This window comes from Lepisma saccharinum, chromosome 3, assembly GCF_977018435.1.
Source record: "Lepisma saccharinum chromosome 3, izLepSacc3.1, whole genome shotgun sequence".
Lineage (NCBI taxonomy): Eukaryota > Metazoa > Arthropoda > Insecta > Zygentoma > Lepismatidae > Lepisma > Lepisma saccharinum.
This window is the reverse complement of record NC_139231.1, coordinates 25,042,058-25,058,225: the sequence shown is the minus strand read 5'-3', so window position 1 is coordinate 25,058,225 and position 16,168 is coordinate 25,042,058. Positions and strand designations below refer to the sequence as shown.

The window sequence follows — 16,168 nt, the reverse complement described above, 5'->3', positions numbered from 1 at the left end:
TCCTGTGCCATTTTTCCCCTCTTCAGTGTATTCTGCTATTTTTCTCTTTTTGCTCCGTCACTTCTCTCGTTCCTGATTGTTCAATTTTCTTTCAAGGCAATTTTGTTCAAGGGATAGAATTGCGCAATCCCGTGAGTATAAATACCAGTCGTTTCGCTGGCAAAAGATTCATTATTACATTTCCGATTTTTAAGGTAGTCACCTCGCGCGTCAGGGTCCAGAGCTGGGAGAATGCGGGCATTGTGTGGGGAGCTCTCCCTTACTCAATGTCCGATATTTTCCGGAAGCTACCTTTGGAGATTAGTGTTGGTCAGCACAGTCTCTAAAGGGGATTTTGCGTGCTTGTATATAATTAATTCTTATATAAACATATAACCTAAATAATCAAGAATAAATAACTATCATAAATTTAGCTAGGTTTGCACTGGTCAGTGTGACTCTGATATTAAATCATGATAAATAAACTAGGTTCATCTAAGTCATACAATCTTCCGTCTAGTTAATTTTTTTTAATATTCTAAACCATTCGGAATTCTCCTGGTCAGGAGGATCTATTAATAAATTTTATTCTTAGTTGTTTTAATCCGAGAGCACGCTTCTGGTCAGAAGGTGTACTTTAATATCTTTGTGAATATAGGATACATATCCGTTCGGAGTCTGAATACTTACGACAATGGGATAAAGTAATGGTTTCATTTAATGGTTGGTAGTTGTAGAAATTATTGGGATAGCAAAATTAAGTTGTAGGTCGAATATATATATTTTTTTAAAATTCCTTAAGTGATGGTCTATTGTTCTGCTTTTATGATATGAGTAGCCGGCGGCGTTTATAAAGGGTAGATAATGGTTCCCCTGTTATTGTATTAAGAATGTTTTGAGGTAGACCCTGATGTTGGTGGTACACCTCTTGAATTCCAAAGAACATAATGTAAGAGTGAAAAGATTATAGAAGCAGGAATATAGAGTTTATGTCTTATAACATATTAATATGTTTTGTTCTGGTAAAATCTTGGATACCAGTTGTAACTTCGACCTTTTTGTGAAATTATTACCCAGTTGTTGAAACCAGGTTACTGTTGTATTAAATCTTGAATGGATTAGGATATGTAGCAGAAAAGAGAGTGCTCTTGGCTTTATGGTTATTTAGTATCAAGCTTCTTACCAGATAACTGAAGTTGTTAAGTAATTTTGTTTGCATTTTAACATGACCAGAAGTTTGTATAATTTTCTTTTTACTCCAACTATGCTTGAGATCTGTAAAATCTTCAATTAATGTAAAAAATAAGAATCGTCTCTTTGTGTTATTTTCGGTGATGTTTACTTTTGGAACTGAGATGTAAATAAATTCAGTAATTAGTAAAGTCTGGTTTCTTTGAAAAGTAAATTAGGATTATATATATTAATTTGGTTTACTGACAAGCTTCTGGTTTGACGGGGTGTCCCGCCCTCACTGGTCAGTGGAGTGGAGGCCCTATTAACCCAAAAGTGTGTCAGTCTCAAGGTGCTGCTTCCTTTATGACTCGCATGCGCGTTCTCACTGGTCAGTGGAAGTTTAGAAGCAGACCCTTACACGAACTCTGGGATGCGGGCTCTCATGTCCCGAAGGTACTGAGAATTAGTCGAATTATCGCCGTAGAGTTAGGCAACACACATAACGTCATGCAGGCAAGCGAGTATTTCGGGATGTAGGTGTCCCAATTGCTATTGCCGGTGACTGTACATCCTGGGTTAAATATTGTATTTCACATTTTAAAAATATGAATTTTTTACAAATTTGAAATACCTCTGTGATTTTTCCATCGATCATGAGAGGAGCGATCTTCGATAACCTGAGAAAATCATTGAAAACATAGAAATGCCGATCTACAATATCAATATTATTGTCGATTTGCCAAATATTTAGTACAAACTTCCACCCTAGCTCCACTGATAATAGTGAAATAATAATAATAATAATAATATTTGCATACACCAAACAAAGAAGCCGATCCACTACAACATGCGAAAATCAGTTGTAATCTCTCTAGCATCTGTTTATTTTTAATGACCAACTAAGCGAACCAACAAAATCAATCTAATTCAAGAGAATAATGAATATAACAAAAATAAATCACTCAGATCACACTGCGCTGCTTCGAACCTAAGAATTTTTCTTTCTCTTCTCCGTATCCTTATTATTACTGCAGTCGTTGCACGTTGTAGCTAACTTCCCTTCCTTGCTTCGTTGGCAAAAAAATAAAAAAATGTTAAATATTAAGTCTGTGCTTTTGCTGTGTACAGTTTTATCTTTCGCTAGGAAGAACACGCACATATAATTTGAACACATACAGCACAGAACTGTAGGATTGTCGGTACGAAACGCAATGCAATTGTAGAGAGATGCCGAATTCATAGACCCTTTTGTCACCTCTAGGTCACGAAAGCAGATGTAATGGCGGCCGCGTGAGATGTAAACAATGTATCACTTCACATTTTTAAAAGACGATAACTATTCAACCGAGAGGAATAGCGTTTCGTGTTAAATTGTTTTAGGTACAAAAGAATGTCGCTGATTAAATACATACTTCATAGCTTTTACTGTACACGTATGGATAAGGTGACCACTGACCATAATATTTTGACCCAAAAACGGGACACCCCAGTGAGATCAGTTTACCTCCGTTGCTGGAAATATCGGTTAGGCCTAATTGTAAAATTATTGTTATTATTAACGTATTATTATTATATATTTATTAAAGGATGGATCACATAAATGCTACATTATAAACAACAAATATGATCTCCCATTGCCAAAAGGTATTAATTATTATAATCTAGGTATGGCGTATCTCGTTCTTTCTGATCAAACATTGATGTTAGTCCTTTGATGTTAGTCCTACGCTGAATTGAGTAACGACAGAATTATTTATCAGAACAACTAATCTTCTTGGGAGCACATTTATTCTTCACCAATCGTTCATAAATCTACCCGAAAACCTTACCCCACATATCAGACAGGTAACTCCAGAATTATCTCTTGAGTTTTTGTCAAGACGCAGGAACTTTAAATTCTTGTTGGGATTCCGTAAAGAAACTGCATGCTTATTCACTGCTCTGAAAATAACGGCACACGAACACAAAACATATTTTTAGCATGATATGTCTCTCAAAGTTAGACTTGGTTTTCATGATAACTCCTAGACTTTTATAAAACGGGACAAATAGTGGCTTTTTAATAACATGGACGGGACGACCGGGACACGACTCTGAAACGGGACTATTCCGGTAAAAATGGGACGTATGGTCACCCTACGTATGGAAGAATATTTCAGTTTTTTTCAATTCTAAACACCGTGCACTCACCATGGATGGTGTAACACGATATGCCTCTCGTGCTGTATGTATTATACATTGAAATCGCAAGAGCTAACCGAAATTCTGTGCCGAAATGTTCCATGGAATGCTTTCGTGTATGGGTGTGCGGGATCCCGAAAAGTCGGGACCGGGATCGGGAAAAAAATTCCCGTCCGGATCCCGAATTCGGGGAATTAATTCCCGACTTTTCGGGATCCCGAGGAGTCTGGAAATACCGAATGATCATTATAAAAAGTAGTTAATTCTCGACGTTTTCTGCGTTGTAAATGTCTGGAACTTACCGAAAATTGTTAGTTTTTGTACCAGAAATGCCAAAACAATCACTTAAAGTGAAAATGACGTGTAGAATTCAAGATTGTCAGAGCTTTGGGAAATTTTGAACAGTTCCCGTTCCGAAAATTTCCCGACTTTGTCGGGAAATTGCAAATTTTTCATGTCCCGAACGTCGGGATTTAAGAAATGTCCCGTCCCGACCCAAAAAAAAAATTGTCCTGCACACCCCTACTTTCGTGCACAGACAAGAAATGAAAGTACGTACGACCTATCGCACTACTATTTTTGAAGCATTTACTTAGCATTTATGGTAGCAAAAATGTTAAAGGAGATGCTTCCGTCTAAGAGGACTCGAGAAAATACATCAACGTCTTTCGAGTTTCTAAAATGTCCTACTTCTTCCTTTGGAAATAAAATCATTTAGACTAATCGTTAGTCTATTTATTCCTTTCCATGGCGTACACAGCCATGGTCAAATGTGAACTTGTCCAATTTATCTTTGATCGTATACATGAGCAATTTCAGACCATTCAAGATTTCCAATAGAAACGCTGTTCAACGACTTTCAATTGCGTTCAATTCAACGAGTTGTTCATGATTAATTTGATCGTGTACAAGGCGCTTTATTCTCATACGTTTCCAAAATGCTTTACAATAGTTTGTTACGTGATAATCTTAGTTAACACACATATACGCACGCTCGTGCACACAGATTTTTTTCTGATTAATTCAACAATAAACGGTAAACTCAATAAATTTCTTGTTTACATCAACTTTTCCCCTTAAATTTGCGAACTTTTAAATCAAAAGTCAAATATCATAGAATATATTACGTACTTGTCTACACAATTTTCTACGCACAATTAATATTGTTCTGCCCATTATAACAAAAAATTGTATCCAAAGTATTTTCCGGTAAAGAGTGTTCGCTACCAGTGTTTGGTAGTAACAGGGTACTGTATTTCAATACAGTTACAGGTAACAGTTACTTTTCTGTACATTTCAACAATAAGGAACAAAATTATGATTTGCTAAAAGAAAAAAAAGAATAGCGTGTATGCTACCCTTATTACAGAATTTTAACTCCACTTTATGCACAAAAAGCTAATCGGGACTGGACTTACAATTTAAAGTGTGATCAGAGTCACTATATCCCTCCGGGTTTTGAACCTGGTACCCCTTGATTAGAAGGCGACGCGGGGAGGTGTTATGTTTTGTGTGCCGTAATTCTTTCAAGTAGAAGAGAGTACTTTCAATTTTCTAACGTATATAGTTTTATATTTAAACGTATTATGTTTATTGTAAATTAATAAAAGTTCATTTTAGTCTCAGATAGACATTAGTTACAACGGAACAGTCTACTAGCAGTTGATGTTTGAAACAAGCTGTGTAAGTTATATCTTATCTAGAATAAAGTACCTGTAAAAGTAGGCGACATTTTTTTCAAGCAACGGTAAGGTGTAACTTTAGTACTTTTCAATACGAGTGACTGTAATTTTAACTCAGTTACTTCGAAACAGTAATTTTTCGAATACTGATAACAATGACCGTTATGAAGTGGGGAAATATATGCAGCAATTCCTTTAGCATAAATGTTGGCTGGATTACTTCCTTTTGTTACCGAATTTCCATGCCTGGCTGCTTAGGTTACGAGGTAAGGGGTTCTACATTCGATTCCTGAGAAAGGTACTTCGTGCATCATCCTCATTGGTGCGATTACCTAGAAAGACAGGAAAGAACTAATCGAGATGGAAATAAAAACTAGCCTAATACAAATTTTGATCACAATTACGTGACAGTCTCACCTCTAGTCATTGTTCATTCTCTGTTCAGGCTTGCAGATTAATTCAAGAAGAATTAACTTCATTGGGGAACATGACGTCAAACAGAAGTTCAGTCGAAAGTTGACGTCGGAGTCCTACGAAACTTGAAAAATTAAGAAATACGGCAAAGCAAGACCGAAAGGAGCTCGTAATTCACCAAAGTACAAGCGAAACAAAGCAAGTGCTTCCTTTCCAATGGGCGTGAAAGGAGGGGGAGGAGGGAATGTAGGCTCTAATGGAACATGAAGCCGCAAAAGAGACGGCCGTAATGCTATATCAACACCGTATGCAGCACGCCATTTCTCCCCCTCCCACACATCCAACTAATTGTGATGCCAGACTGGTCTTGCACAGGATCCCACTTTTCCTTCTCCCTCGCGTGCACCGGGCAAAGTTCCACTTTTTCTTTCACCTCCGTCGCCCCCTCTCCCCCCTCCGCTGACGACATCATCAAGTCGCGGAAGAACATAAGCATCGGCAATAAGATGGATACAATGGCCTCTTACCTTTACCCACAATTCCCGTCGCTCTCTCTCCCACAGTCGGCAGCGCCACTCTCTTTTTTCCAAAGAACCGAAGACAGCCTCTCTTCTTCCATTTCCCACAGTTCCCCCTTTCATATTTTTCAGCAACTCCCACCAAATACACAGCATCATCGACACTTCAACGTGACGTCATCTTTGAAAGGTAAAATGCAGGTATAAAGGCATCCGTGAGCAACGCTACAGCACAGTTCGCACCTCTTCCTTCCTCAAGGAACAAGTTGGGATCTTGTGATACGCCATGAGGACCTTTGCACTGGTAAGGCTCTGTTTGCCTTCTTTTGGACTTTTCTTTGCCTTAGTCGACGCCGAAGACACCAGCTTTTTACTATACGGTGTTGTGGCATTTCTGCTTTCATTCCCCGTATCTTTTGGTTTAGTTGAACGTGAGTTCTATCAGTGATCTCTGACTTAACGCGAGTGATTTTGCCGAAACGTTCCTGGCTACATTGTGAACACCTAGTACAAAAGGACTCTTGTGCTCTGTCGAAGCAAGCAGGGAGAAAATATCACCAAGAAAAGCCTGTAGTAAGGATGCAACGCTTCTATCTGAAGAGTCAAATGCGGAACTCGCTAGACAAAATCAACTGAGAAACTATGGACAGGTCTTCACGATTAGTCCGCGGTGCACAACAATTTATAAAGCGCCATAATTTTCAATAATTTACGTTTCCTGTTACTTGATTTACGTTTTATTATTTATATCCTCCCTTGAATAAGATTAAAAATGCTGTGGATTGAACTGTAGCGTAGAGCATCGAGTATCTACTGAATTGTCTTCCATCCGCCAGATAATCCTGTAAAAGCGTAGAAAACGTTCACAGAAAACGCTAGTGTCCCATCCTGTAGTAAGCAACATTTAGTTTAACTTTAAAGGGGTCACTTTACAGAAACTTTCGAAGTTTTGGCATTCGAAATTGCATTCAAAGCCAAGTGGTAAGAATTTATGTGAGAAATATAGGAATATTTATGCACCTGGCTGTACAGAGCATGACGAAGTCTGCAGCAGTTTGTGACATAATACTTCCGGTACAAACTTGAAAGTATTATCTAGGAAATCTCACGTTTAATCCAAATGCATATTCTAAGTTAGTTGCCACCCAATAACAAACAGCCTACTGTTAAAAAGTGGAAAAAGTCTTAGATGCAAATTGCACCAAGTATTTTCTTGAAAGCAAAAACGCACAGTTAACGTGTTGTTACCAAGAAATCTCCGGTTTGCTGTCGAAGGCCCAAGCTCTAGAATTCTACGTAAAATTCTACATGTTGCTTCTGTGAATGCGGATTTTTACTTGTCACAAGTTTGCTTATTTATTCCATTTTGTGAAATTCGATGTAGTTGAAACGATCCGCAGGAAAACCGAGAAACTATCACAATATGTCTGAAAAGGGTAAAACTAACGCATAGGAAATTATAAATATGTAAATTGTATTAACGATTCATCAATCTCAGCAAAAACAAAAAAATCTGCCCAACATCACGACAATGCGATTCTATTCCCTGTGAAACTTTTACAGTGCATAAATTGATTTTAATATACATAATGCTAAATTACAATTCATGTTTGCAAAATACAAAGGGGCAGTTATAACTTGGTAGAAGACGTTTTTCCCAATGCGCAATTGACTGGACCGAGTTTAAAAATCATATCCAAACCATTGAAGGTATGCCAGCTGGGAATCCAATCCAGGACCCATTGATTGCCAGGTGGCATTTACCATCATGTCATCTGTAATTTGAGTACATATTTCGTAATGCTGATTACATTAGCACGTGTTTTAACAGCGACAATGAAATAACAGAAGTTCTGAAATAACAAATTCCAGGGAAAGAAAAAGAACAAAAAAGACCTTGGTCTTCGTTAACGGTAATAACCTAACATTCGTTTGGAGCTACTGAGGAAAAATATAAAAGAAATTTGGGTATTTCAATTGGGTAAAGACGAGTTCATAGCTTTCTTATCAATTCCTATAATATTGACTTGTCATTAGAATGCAATGTTAATTGGACATTGTGCCTCTAGTGCATCTTACATTTCGAGAGAGCACCTCTTCTCTCAAAACGTAGTGTTAGAATTAAGTAGTAGTAGCACTAGACCATGGATAGTGTCCAATTAACGATGCATGCTAATGAAGATCCATCGTCACTAACATTCAGAGTTAATGACTTGTCACAGTGTACCATACATTTTAATGTAAGGATGGCACAATGACCAAATCCAGTCTTGTAAGTTGCAATCAAAAGTTAGAAATATGAAATGCAAGGGAAACACTGATAGGTTTGTCGGGACTAAACTTTAAATTTAAAGTACAATCTTAACCACCTCACTGGGAATCGAACCTGTAACATTTGAACGTTTTGTGTCTAGCTAATTTATAAATAACTACCGGCCAGCCATAAAAAAAACTCATTTAGGATTGTAATAGAAACAAAACGTTCAAAGGACTCTTTTATCGAATATTCCTTGCCCTTGAACAGGATTAATACTCATTCCAAATGCGCATTCATTAATACTTTTAAATTTACTCTACATTTCAACATGCTTTAATCGACTATTTCCATCACCGTAGGCTACACCAGAAAGAATTATAGGTCTATTTTTGTAAAGATAACTTTCCCGTTTCCTAAAATAAGGTTTAAGAGATATTTAGTGTAGTTCTCTATCTGCAGCGCAGCATACATAGCATAAATTAAATCAATTTCTACGATTATAAGGAATTAGTTTCTTTTTTTAAAAAAAAAATAATAACCACTACATGTACTCAAACTGGAAGAAATGTGTAATCAATGCGAACCAAGTTAATGATATCTTGAAAAGTATTTAATTTGCATATCAAATTAAATTCGCAATTTGTAGTATCCATTATGCAGTAGGCATCGTTACTTAAGAGAGCAATTGGGGGGGGGGGGGGTTGTCCTGAACCCTTTTTCATCTTTAAAACAATCTAGAAATCATGCAGCCAGCCGGCCTTAGTTGTCAGCGTAACTAAATGTCCCAGGTTCGAACTCTGAGTACGGGACGGGTGGGTCATTATTGTCCCATCATCATTCATACTCATCGTCGCCATTATCTCAAGATGTAAAATAGCGACGTAAAATAATAGAAACCACATCTTTCTCTACGACACCAATTCAAGTTCTTTGTAAAAACTCGAGGAGTTCGAGTTAACATATTTCTGTATGACAGGTACAAAGCAGCATTGTTCATGAACACGCGAATGAAACGAAAGAATGACACAGTACAAGAATTGGCGTGCAGGAAGTTTTTCCCCTGCACCTTCACGTGCATTTCTTGACGTGACTTACATTCGGGAAGAAAACAAAGGCAGAGTCATACAAAAACTGTTACAACGGAATACCTCGTTTCTCTGTTAAGTATGACCTTGTATGACCTTCACACACCGTAACCGATTACTGTGCGAGAATTTCTTGCTATTGTGCATCTGTAACTATACACACTTAATTTTAGCAAAATAAGCTATTGAAAGTTGAATAATGAGAGGGAAAGCTGTAATATGAAAGCTTTTAAAAATTGTTGTGTGGGTTTTCTTGTCTATAACAAAAAGGAATTCAGATTCTACTGAGAAGTCTGCTACACGAAATCATTGTATTATACAATGCATATACATATTTCTTGCATCTGACTTTTGATATACGCGTATTTAAATTGAATTGAATTAATATTCTTACAAATGGATAGCAAGTACAGTATAACGAATTCAAATGAAATCTCGAAGATAATTGCACAGGACAGGCTACCCTACAAAGCTTATTCTCCGTTCACACTCTAATGTTTAGTCTTACGAGAAACATTAAGCAAGTCTACTCACGAAATTAGATTGTTGCACGACTGGATAGATTAATCGAACGAGGAACACAGAAAAATGAGCTTTGTAAAGGAGGTACACCATTTCATTTGGCACAGACATTGAGAAACTAACTCTCTCCGTGTCACTCGAACTACGAGTCTATGTTTCCTCTTTCGACAATGCATGCAACAAATTTGCCAGCAGATAGAGCTCGAAACACGAATCTGTAGCAAATACGTAAAAAATGACCCAAATAACTGTTTATTTTAATTGTCAATTTCACATTACTAAAATATAATTATACCCACAATCCTGAGAAGGTAGGATAGTGTTGACTGTTATTTTAGAGATGAAATTTCTGCAAAGGAACTGAAAAAAGAAATAGAATTTGGGAAGCACCAATAGGTGTTGAAGTAGTGTTCCTTCGTCAAAATGGTCAGTTGTAACTTACATGAAGTTGATTGTATTAAACCAATTCGATATTACATAGATATAGGAGATATTTTCAGCTAGTAAAGACGGTACGATGTATTAAATTCCGTTAATGAATGCAAGGGAATAGAGCAGACTTTGTGCATTGTGTAAATAAAATCAGATATCTTGAAGGGAAAAGTGTGTTATAAAGATAATTCTTCGTATCACATGGTATATTAAAACGTAACAGGCTTCTCGTCTAGATAATAAGGAATAATATCTTAAATTGAATTCAATGATCTCATAACAATATGTACATTTGTTCCCATGGAAGTATACTATCAACGTTATCAAGTGATGTAAGAGAAAATTTAGAATATTCCGTTGATTAATGTGAAAATATACTATGTGACCTTAGACTTAGGCTCAAATTAGCTTCGCAAATTGTAAAGAGAAAACTTCAAAAAACCGTTTTTGATAACCTACTCAACAGTGGTTGCACTAGCTAGTAGCTATTGTGGAAGTCGAATGCTTCTAATTGCAACAACTTTTGTCTCTTTAAAATAAACACGAGGAGTCTCAATTATTGTTTATAGAAATATTAAAAAGATTTCAGGAGGCAAAATGGTGGCTTGGTTTGAATTGTTGTTGTGAGTCTACTTTATGCACAGATGGGCTAATCGAGACTGAACCTATAGTTTAAAGTGGGATCTGAACCACTATGCTTCTCCACCGGGTATCGAACCTGGGACCCCTTGATTACAAGACGACGGCGTTACCACTACGCCATCGGGGAGGTAGATGGTTTAGTCATAATTAGGTTAGTGAAAAGACTAACATAAAATCACCTCTGTAGTAACTTAAAGAAATTCGAAAAGAACAACAGCGTGGCTTCGTCACTGGGTTTAGATATGCTATGATATGCTATTCCAGCATATATCTGTCCATTTTAGAACATAACATCTGTAAGAATGACATAGATTTGGTATTTATGTGAAAAAATCACAAAGTGAAATATTACCTACTAAAATTAGTACAATCCATCCTGTTGTGTCGCAAATAAGATGTAATTTTCATAGAGGTGTCCTGTAACTTCCAAATTTCGAATCAGCAAACAGTACTTCTTTTGTAAATTCCGTGAAATCCTTGAGATCACCCCTAACGTAGTTGTTAAAGCTGTAGGCTCTGAGTACGAGCATTAGTAGACCGTCTAATTGAACGACAAGTCTAAGTTGAGCTTCAGGACAGTAATTATGTAGAATATCGTTCTGCTTTTGTTTCAGTTTATGCTGACATTGTAATTGTGTTTGTGTTTCTGTTCTCCGCAGTGCATGGTTGCGGCTGTGCTGGGCGCCGTGTACGCCGAGCCTCCAGCAGGTGGTGGTTACAGCTACAACCGCCCATCCGGAGGAGGAGGAGGAGGATTCTCCAGCGGAGGATTTTCTAGCGGAGGAGGTGGATATTCCGGAGGTGGCGGCGGTGGATATTCCGGAGGCGGTGGCGGTGGATACTCTGGAGGCGGCGGCGGCGGTGGATATTCCGGAGGTGGCGGTGGCGGTGGATTCTCTAGCAACGAGGGAGCCAGCATCGACGCCAACCTCTTGGAACAAGTGAGGCAGATCATCGCCCAGGAAGAATCTAAATCCGGTGGATCTTTCGGTGGTGGTGGCGGTGGCGGTTATGCAAACCCCTCCTCGTCCTACGGTCCACCATCTTCCAGTTACGGCGCACCAGCAGGCGGTCCCGTCGACATCAGCCTGGAGGGCGTCCGTCAGTCCATCCAGGTCGCGCAATTCTCCCAGAGCATGAGAGGCCCATCCAGCTCGTACGGAGCTCCCGCTGCGCCATCTAGCAGCTACGGCGCCCCTAGCGGCGGATTCGGAGGTGGTTTCTCGTCTGGCGGTGCCTCCTCTTCGTACAGCGCTCCGTCCAGCTCGTATGGAGCTCCGTTCTAAAACTCGAAAACGTGGAACCGTCGTAATGTATATAGTTACACCTGAAGATTGCGAGAAGAGGCCAAACTGTCATATGACGTAGATTATAAGGACGCGTCTGAACAGCGATGGAGGATCAATAAAAACGTGACGGATGCCCTACACCCGATAGAACCACCTACGCAATGACCAACCTGAAGGTCACGATTCAACGTAAATGATACAAAGATTTGGAAGAAACGGGTCTGTTAACTTGTCGAACCTTTTGTCTGTATTATTTTTATCTTTTTTATACGTATATGCATCTGATGGTATAAAAATACCCTCTACTGTATGTATGACGTCTTTCTATTTGTATAGCTTTTGTACGAAAACAGAAATAAAAAAAATATTCATTATAAACTGTCGCGTATCATTATCATCAATGTCTAATGTAAGAAACAAAGGTGCTAATATGTGGCTCAAGCTTAATTTTGAATAAAAAGTTGCCAGGAAAGAATATTTTTACATTGTATCCGGTAAGAAAAATATGTTTGCTTTCAATATTTTCTGGAATTCGATTTCACATGGTATCCTCCGGAACATATTGCCCTTGCATATTAGCAATACAACACTTTACCAGCAGAGTTTTCATATTATACCCGAAGTACATAAAATGCTTTCCTCTTCCATTTTCTTGTTGAAATTAATAAAGTGATTTGTTTGAACTACATTTAACAACGACAGTAATTAAGATAATATTTCAAAGCTGGGTAATCAGCAAATCAATGTAACTACATTCAGATACATTAAGAGTATTATGTGACTAATTAACTTTCTTTTCTTCTTTTCACTACTTAATTTCCCTAATTATTATACTGTACTCTTCCTAAAAGCCTAAAAGATTCAGTACATAAATTATAGTGACATTCCTTATTTAATCTTTGATGACTTTACGCCATTATACTGATGGTCTTTAAAAAGTAATTAATTTGCTTTGTCCATCGAAAAATGATAGAAGTTTCTGTAACGTAACATGCAAATTAAAAACCAAGAAAAATAAGGATAATGTTACCACTTAATAGAAACTTTTACTTCAATTTGATTCAAATGATCTTATACAAAAGGTTATTTCATTCTTTTAATTACGCTCTAGGTTATGTAACTATGTGTTTATAAAACGCAATACAATTTTATGAAATAATTAGCACACTCTACTGACTTCTTAATAGCTAGAGAATTCGTATAAAGTTCTTGTAGCAATTTTAGAGAAATTTCTTGTACTTTCAGCCTCGACTAGACTCATCTTAACTTGCAGGTTTGAACTCAAAATTCAAAATGACTTGCAATATTAAAGCTTATATTTTCCAGATAAAATATGATGGAAGATGAAACATAATGTTTTATAAGCAATGGAAATCGAATTAGATGACAACGGAAACGTGTAGGGCTAACTGCTTCATCAGTTTCACAACTATTCCTGCCTGGAACAATACTTAAGATATGCTAATGACAGCTCTATCTTCAAAACCGTGTCACGAATCCAAACATACCGAGTACAAATCAAAAGAGAAAGGAGTACAAACAGAAAATAGCGTTGGAATACGCATCTTGTGAAAGCTCAACAATATAGTTGCGCTGTACCGGAGAAAACCAGCATGATGGGACAATTTTATTCTTCGCACAAAGGCACTTAGCCACAACGACGTGATTACTTAACACCTTTGCCTCAATGAACGAGCCCGCTTCAAGCCGGTAGCCAAATCAATTCTCGGCGACCGGTAAAAGTGGGTAGCATCACAAAAGAAAGCTGGACGTCCTAAATTTCCCATCAAATGACCTTTTACGTAACAGAGTGACCATCGCTAATGTAGGTCGTCAGTCTCTTGTGGATGCCTTCCGCTTTTCACCTGTGCCACATACTCAGATATCTTCAACAAGGCCTTTCTACCAGTTGATGACTTTACACATCATTATTTACCTGCTAACTGCATTCTAAGTCTTCTAAGCCATCTGTACTGATGATAGCGGCAACATCTGTGAAGCAGGTCTTCTTTTATTTTTGTCAATCTTCTCTGGATCACTCACAATAGAAAATCTGTACTCCATATGCTACTGATCTAACTCCGTATTTCAAAAAATAAAACAAAAAAACATCTATTTTTTATACATGTATCTGTCTGTCTGTATGTGTGTGTATGTGTATTCTGCATATATACAGGGAAAATTTCCGTTTTCAAGTTCCGTCGGTGTTGTACAATGAAATGAATTGCTTGACATGTTTGGTACTTTATTTGAAAAATCACCACAATCATTGTAGCAAAATAAAAATATCGTATATAAAAACAAAACATAATGTTTTCTATAATAAACCGAATTACATCAGACTATAGCTACACAAAAAATTCATATTTCAGTCATTTCACGTCGCTTTATCATCTCCATACGTTAATCGCAACGATGAGGATGACTCAGCTGATTGTATACACTTTACTCAGGATTTAAACCTACTTTCGCTCAAAGGTGGAACCAAAATGGGGGCAGGGTGCATTGCCCCCAAACCATGGACGGAAACCAATTATGGGTGGGGGGGACCAACAAGGGGCAATCATGTAAATAAGCAAGGTATGACGAAATAGGATATTCAAGGTTCAATAATAGAGTGTCTAGAAAACGGAAAGCACCTAGAGAGATTCGAATACACACCTAATCCATCAGAAGAGACAAAATATAACAAAACAAAGAAATGCTTGGGAAAATATATTATGAAATATTAGATACAATAACGTGTCAAATGAAAGAACGATTGTCCCAAAGGTAAGATTAAACCAATAGAAATTACGTTACCATTCCCGGTTGCTGAATTGGGAGAATGATAAGAAAACCGAGTCCCAAAAAACTGCATATTGAATTGAATGGAATTCTTTCATCCAGGAGATAAAAATGTTTCCCTGACTTTTTGATGAGAGCTGTTGCATCGCTGACATAAGCAAACTACGCTAAAGTCTTCTTCAGGAAACAAAACGGTTATTGCCGCTTGTGTGGAAAGTGCTATTACTGTTGGTCGTGCCAAGTGATTTATCCATATACCCCGCAACAGCCCCCTAACACTCCCTCAAAATTTCAACACCCAATAATTTTTTTCAAAAAGGCCCAATTGATGGTCATTTGGCTCTAAATGTACACTCACACCCCCAGAGGGAAAATTGTGGATAAACCCCTGGTCCTACCAGCAACAACGGCAAAGGCATGAACGGTCCTTCTCAGCAATGAAAGGGAATAAAAACTTATTTAAGAAGCACAATGTCACAGAAAAGGCTGAATCATCTTTGCGTACTTCATGCAATCATTGTAAATCAAGTAGTGGCCACATTGTCAAGAGGCAGTTATGGACAGAGATGTCCAGCCTCAGCCTCAGCCTCGGCCTCGGCCTCCAGGAGCCTTGCGAGGCTGAGGCCGTGTGAGTCCGGAGTCCAAGATGGAGTTTGGACGCTGAGGCCCTGTGATGCCGGAGGCTGAGTTGGAGGTCTGAGTTTGGGGCCGCTGGCCAAGTTGGAGTTCGGAAGCTGAGGCCCTCTGAGGCCGGTGGCCGAGATGGAGTTCGGAGGCTGAAGCCCTGTGAGGCCGGATGCTGAGTTGGAGGTCTGAGTTAGAGGCCGCTGGCCGAGTTGGAGTTCGGAAGCTGAGGCCCTATGAGGCCGGTGGCCGAGATGGAGTTCGGAGGCTGAGGCCGGAGGCTGAGTACAAATAATATACGTAATGTATTCTATTTATAACTTATATTATCTCCAGTTAAAAAAAGTGGTTTTCTAGTCAGCTGCTTCAGTTCTCGATGAAAGGTCCGACGTAATTCTGGGTCAAAGGTTCTCAATCTACTTATAGTATAGTATATATACGAGGTGTGTTCCACATTACTTGGTAATTAACCATTAACATATAGAATTATAGTTACAAAAACGAAAATATTACTTTTATTATACATATTTGTAACGTGGACACTGCTACACGTTACATTTTGCATAAATAAATTATTTTCATA

At 38.1% G+C, this 16,168-nt stretch overlaps 1 protein-coding gene across 1 annotated transcript; it reads left to right on the top strand.

Moving 5' to 3' along the window:
* Positions 1-6,157: 6,157 nt before the first annotated feature.
* LOC145984940 (uncharacterized) lies at positions 6,158-12,552 on the top strand. The gene is made up of 2 exons (XM_083118357.1): positions 6,158-6,251; positions 11,545-12,552. Exons 1-2 carry the CDS (start codon positions 6,234-6,236, stop codon positions 12,169-12,171), a joined length of 645 nt encoding a protein of 214 aa, XP_082974483.1. The 5' UTR covers positions 6,158-6,233; the 3' UTR covers positions 12,172-12,552.
* The last annotated feature ends 3,616 nt before the right edge of the window (positions 12,553-16,168 follow it).